This window comes from Myotis brandtii, unplaced genomic scaffold (genome assembly GCF_000412655.1).
Source record: "Myotis brandtii unplaced genomic scaffold, ASM41265v1 scaffold975, whole genome shotgun sequence".
NCBI classification, from domain to species: domain Eukaryota; kingdom Metazoa; phylum Chordata; class Mammalia; order Chiroptera; family Vespertilionidae; genus Myotis; species Myotis brandtii.
The window spans coordinates 758,506-763,818 of record NW_005372049.1 but is presented as its reverse complement, the minus strand read 5'-3'; the positions used below and the strand labels follow the sequence as shown (position 1 = coordinate 763,818).

The window sequence follows — 5,313 nt, the reverse complement described above, 5'->3', positions numbered from 1 at the left end:
CTGTTCCTGCCCCCAGGTGGTCGGGGGAGGAAGTTGGCTTCTTCCTGGAATGTAATTGTGCCCCCAGGACTTGCCTGACCCACTTACCTCCCGGAGACCACAGCCTGTCAGAGGCGCCTGCAGTAATGGGCATCTCCTGAGTGAGTGGCGTCTCCCCCAGGGGCGGCCTGGTCTGGGAGGAGCAGGGACAGGCTGTGTCCTCCTCGGCCGGCCTCCCCCAGGCGTCCACGGGTGGCAGAGCAGTGACCATCGGTTTGTCCCTGCCAAGCCCCAGATCCTGCCCCCCCAGTCCTTCCCAAGCCCTCCTCGTGCGTGACCAGGACCACGCCCCCACAGCCCACCCCTGCCTCACACTCACAGCTCACACACACCCCCAGGCCCATGACAGGTGAGCAGACCTCCAGGTCCCAGCGGTGCACCCCCCCCCACTTTCCATAACCTATGGCAGGCAGCCCAGGGCCCGCTGACCTCCAAGCTTTCATGGGTCCCCACTCAGTCACCCATTTGGGGTCCCCACTCTTCCCAGCCTGCTCCCCAAGCATCCTGGCACTGGTCCCTGAAAGACCCTGCCTGCAGGAGTGGGAGACCCCGAAGGCTGCTGGGTAGGGGGACCCAGTGAAAGCCCAGTGTTCTGAGTCTAGGGGGAAGGCATGGGGGCAGTAGGGGGGCCCTGAGCTGGCAGTGGGGGACCCCCAGCAGGCTGCTCCCTGGCCAGCCGGGTGGACGGTGACTCAGCAACCTTCTCCTCCAGTAGAGTACGTGGTACAGCCGGGCTCATGGTCTCTTCAGGTGCAAGCTGCGGTCCTGCGGGGTAGCGTTGGGGCGCCCCTGCCCCTCACCCCTGTACCCACAGAGCTGGCGAAGGATGAGCAGCACAAGGGGGCTCGCTGGGGCTACAGAGAGCAGGGCGCGGGGGTGGGAGAGCTGTGCCCCATTCAGCAGGTGACTCCTGTGATGGGCCGGGACCCGCGTCCCTCTGGGGCCTCAGTTTCTTCGTTTGCTCTGCATTTTCTGCAGGTTCCCCGAGCTCACACAACCCAGGACTTTGCGGTTTAAAAAGACCTGCTCCCAACCTCTGGGTTCAGAGAGAAACCCCCACAGCAGGCGTGTGGGGCTGAGGGTTGCAGGCCTGCAGAGCAGGAGGGCGAACCTTCACTTAGAGGTTTAGAGGGTGGCTGAGCCGGGGAACCAGGCCGGCGCCTGGCCTTCCTCTCCGAGCCTCAGGCCTCCGCCCGGCCTCCTCTCAAAGGGCCTGGGATTGCTGAGTGCGGCTTCGATGCAAGAGAAGGGAAATGAGTTGTCGCAGCAGGAGAGATTGAAGTTAGACACAGGAAGGACTTTCCAGCCCTCATTGGCCGCAGCGGCCGCCTTGTCCTGCCCGGGAAGACGCACCGACCTCTGCACACAGGGAACTCACAGACACGGGCAGTTCATTATCGAAACGTGCCTGGAAATGAATTCATGAAAACTTTATTCCCTGTCTCCCGGGCCCCACGGGTCCGGAAAATAACGGCATAAATTCATCCTTAAGGGTGAACTTTGCCAGCCTGTGCGCTCCTGCGAGAGGCATCTTGCTGGGTAGCCTGCTTCCATCTCATTAGCGCGGCGTCTGCAAATGCAGGTCGGGAAGATGAAACACGTTGTGTCCAGTAGCTCCTTGTTATCCGCGTCATCCGAGGCCAGGCCCGAGGGGGACCGTCCGCGGGAGCGTGGTCCCCACGTCCTGGTCGTTGGTTTGTGGGGGCAGGTGGTGGGAGTGTGGGCGTGGGTGTCACATCCCCGCTGCTACTCTAACTCCCTTGCAGCCCACCTGCCAGGTGTGGGGGGTGGAGTTTCCATTAGTTTCCACCCAGGACTACAGCCGGGCTCTGAGCACCTCTGAGTGTTTGGAGTTAAGGGATGTTCCTGAGTGTTGTTAGGAGGGCCCTGGAGGCGTGGCCCCGGGAGGCGTGGCCGGGGGGAGGCCTAGTTTGTCACTGTAGTTGGTCCCAGGCAGAGAGGTGGTCACACCCACCTACCCACCCCAGGCCACACGTGGCTGGTTCCCGTGGCCGCTCACGAGCGCTCAGAGATACGTGCGCCGGGACCGCATGCACCTACCGCCTCACCCGGCCCTGCCACCCTCTTCAGACCTGCAGGCCAGCGAGCAGGTGCCTCCACTCGCCCGGGCCCAGCACCCGCGGCATCTCTGCCTAATGGCCTGTCTCACGCTTTCCCGCCCGGGCAGTTCTGAGCAGACAGAGGTGCTCACTCTGCCCGGGGCCCCTGGAGCCCCCGGTCATTCATCATCCTCAGCTCCGCCAGCCGCTGCCTCCCCAGGAGTGCAGCTTGAGCGGCGAGGGGTGGGGGGGGGGGCGGGCAGCTCCCCAGCCCCGGGGACTCAGCTGTTCCTTCTTGCTGGGTTCCTGCCCAGATGCCCGCACCCTGTGCCCTGGGTAGCGACTGGTCCTGGGGTGGAGGCGGCTGTGCTGTGGGGAAGGAGCATGGCTGTGCGGCCTCAGAGAGTGGAAGGAAGGGGAGAGACACAAAGGGAGAAACATGGATGTGACAAGGCCCATTGATTGGTTGCCTCCAACACGTACCGCAACCAGGGTACACACCCTTAACCAGAATTGAACCTAGAACCCTTTAGTCCACGGGCCAACGCTCTATCCACCGAGCCAAACCGGCTGGCTGACACTTGTTTGTTTGTTTTTTAAACCTAAGTTGCTGATACCACCATTGTTTAGGACCGGGCAAGGGCTAGGAGGCCAGAGGGCACAGCATCGCACAGACCAGACCTCTGACCCGCCTGTTCCTCACGTATGTCCCTGAGCACCTACTAGGTGTGGTCAAAGATCTGCAGTCATGGTTCTTAAATCCCAGCGAAGGGCAGACAACAACTAAAACACAGCCTGTCGGTGACAAGTGCAGAAGGAGGGACTGGCAGTCCCAGGGGACCTCGTGGAGCGGAAGTGAGCCCCGTGGGGTCTGTGGGAAGAGCGTTTCAGGTCCAGAGAACAGCAGGGGTGAGGCTCCGAGTGATCAGGGCAGACGCAGCTCTTGGAGGGGACGGAGCCCTGGTGTTTGGCCACAGGACTGGGAGGGGGCCCTGGCTGCTCACCTGCCCCTCCTCTCTCACCCACAGCCACCCCCGCGGCCACCATGTGGAACATCTTCAAGAAGAACCAGCAGCCTGAGGCGGCTCCGGCCACCACCACGGCCACCATGCCCGCCGGGCCCGTGGGCAACTCCACCGAGAGTGGGGGTGCCGGGGGGAGCAAGGAAGACATGTTTGCCAAGATAAAGGAGAAATTCTTCAATGAGATGAACAAGATCCCCCGTGAGTGTCCCCGAGGCTGGGTGTGGGTGGGGGTGCCCAGGGGCGCGATTGGCTGGGTTCTTTCCTGAACCGGGTTTAGGCTGTATTATTGGGGCGCCCTGTCGATAATGGGGAATGTGGGCTGGCTTACTGAAGGGAGCAGGGGGTATATATGGCCCAACCTCCCAGGGAAACAAGTTCTTATACAATTTAGAAAACTGTCAAAAGATGAAAACAAAATATTAAAAAATATATATTTTAAAAAATGGATTTCAGAGAGGAAGCGAGAGGGAAAGAGAGAGAGAAACACCCATGATGAGAGAGAATCATGGATCAGTTGCCTCCAGCACGCCCCACACAGGGGATCAAGCCTGCAACCCGGGCATGTGCCCTGACCGGGAATCAAACCAGTGACCTCCTGGTTCATATGTCAATGCTCAACCGCTGAGCCGCACCGGGCGGGCAGTGATGGACATTTTTGTACCTTATGGTGCCCCTGCCTTGTGACTTCCTGGCTAAGTCTGTGCGGGAGACACAGAGGCCACACTCAGCCTCACCAGCTTACATGGTGGTCAGGACCGCGGACAGCGATCAGGTGGTCAGGACCGCGGACAGCGAGCAGGTGGTCAGGACCGCGGACAGCGATCAGGTGGTCAGGACCGCGGACAGCGGTCCCAGGCCCTTAAGGGCCGTGGACAGCATCCCAGCCTGGGCACTCTGTGGGATCTTCCCGCCTTGTCCGAGGACCACCCCACCCTCTGCAATCCGACCAGTTCTCCATGGGTCAGACTGGTCAACGCCCGTAGAGCCCAGTTCACCTCCCGGCACGTTCAGCTCGAAGGCCTCTCCCCGCTGGCAGGCGTGTCCACGGGGCCATGGGCTAGGTACCCGTGATAAGGCAGGTGAAGCACAGGCAACTTCCCTGAAGATCGCGCACGAGTGTGTGGTTGAACAGGGTGGGCTGGGCAGGGGCCACGGTCCCCACCCAGGGCCGAGCCCTGCTGACGTCGGGCTCTCCCGGGGCAGTGCCGCCCTGGGCGCTGATAGCCATCACCGTGGTGGCCGGCCTCCTGCTCCTCGCCTGCTGCTTCTGCATCTGCAAGAAGTGCTGCTGCCGGAAGAAGAAGAACAAGAAGGAGAAGGGCAAGGGCGCCAAGAACGCCATGAGCATGAAGGACATGAAGGGCGGGCAGGTAGGACGGGGGGTGGAGGGCACGGGAGGGCACTCCTGCCCCTCAGAGGCCAAACGAGGGCCGCTGGGCTCTGCAGCCACCGGGGTCCCCCCCAGACTGTGCACGGTCCCCACTGGCTACGTCTGCGGCTTCACCTGTTGACCCAAGGTGCTCGTGGGAGGGGGACTGGTGGGGGGGACCCGTTCTTGAAAGGGCAGAGGAACAGAATATGCATCAACCCCAGGAGAGGCTGTTGGGACACAATGTTGGAGGGAGACCCCCCATCTGGGAGGCCACCCCAGGAGTGAACTGTGGCTCCTGTCGGAGGTCCCACAGCCTCTAGCTGGGGGCAGGGCGGGGACTGGACGAGGCCAAGTACAGTCCTGTCATCATTCACCCTGTCCTTTGGGGCCAGTCACCTGGAAGGTCCTCACACACACAGGTTTCCCCTTAGAAGTTTGCAGAGGCCTCGGGGAGCTCCCCCCCCACGCCATGGGGGTGACAGGAGCAGTTTCCTGCTCAGGAGTCAACCCAAGGGGAGGGTAGACAGTGGAGGAAGGGCCTGACCTCAGAACCGGCCAGGAAGCAAACACCTCTGTGTGTGTTTTTGTGCACGTGTGTATGTGCACAATACACCTCTGTTCATGCGTGCATGTGCGCACACGTGTGTATATGTGTGCACATACCTATGGGGGGAAGGGGCCTGCAGTGGGGGGCATGGGGGCTCCAAGAACACCCTGGGCACAGTCCAGCCAGGTCCCCCATCCGGGAGGCCCCCCCCCCAGTGGCTGTCACCCCAGGGGACTGTCTGGGCTGCAGAGTTTTTCTCTTGACCACATT

At 61.8% G+C, this 5,313-nt stretch overlaps 1 protein-coding gene across 1 annotated transcript in view; it reads left to right on the top strand.

Annotated features, from left to right (window-relative positions):
- Positions 1-3,127: 3,127 nt before the first annotated feature.
- The window catches only part of SYT2 (synaptotagmin II), a 17,557-nt gene continuing 15,371 nt past the window's right edge, over positions 3,128-5,313 (top strand). Inside the window, exons 1-2 of the mRNA XM_014533435.1 lie at positions 3,128-3,322; positions 4,328-4,494. Of these exons, the coding sequence (XP_014388921.1) occupies positions 3,145-3,322; positions 4,328-4,494 (345 nt within the window). The 5' untranslated portion in view covers positions 3,128-3,144. The remainder of the gene's footprint in view (positions 3,323-4,327; positions 4,495-5,313) is intronic.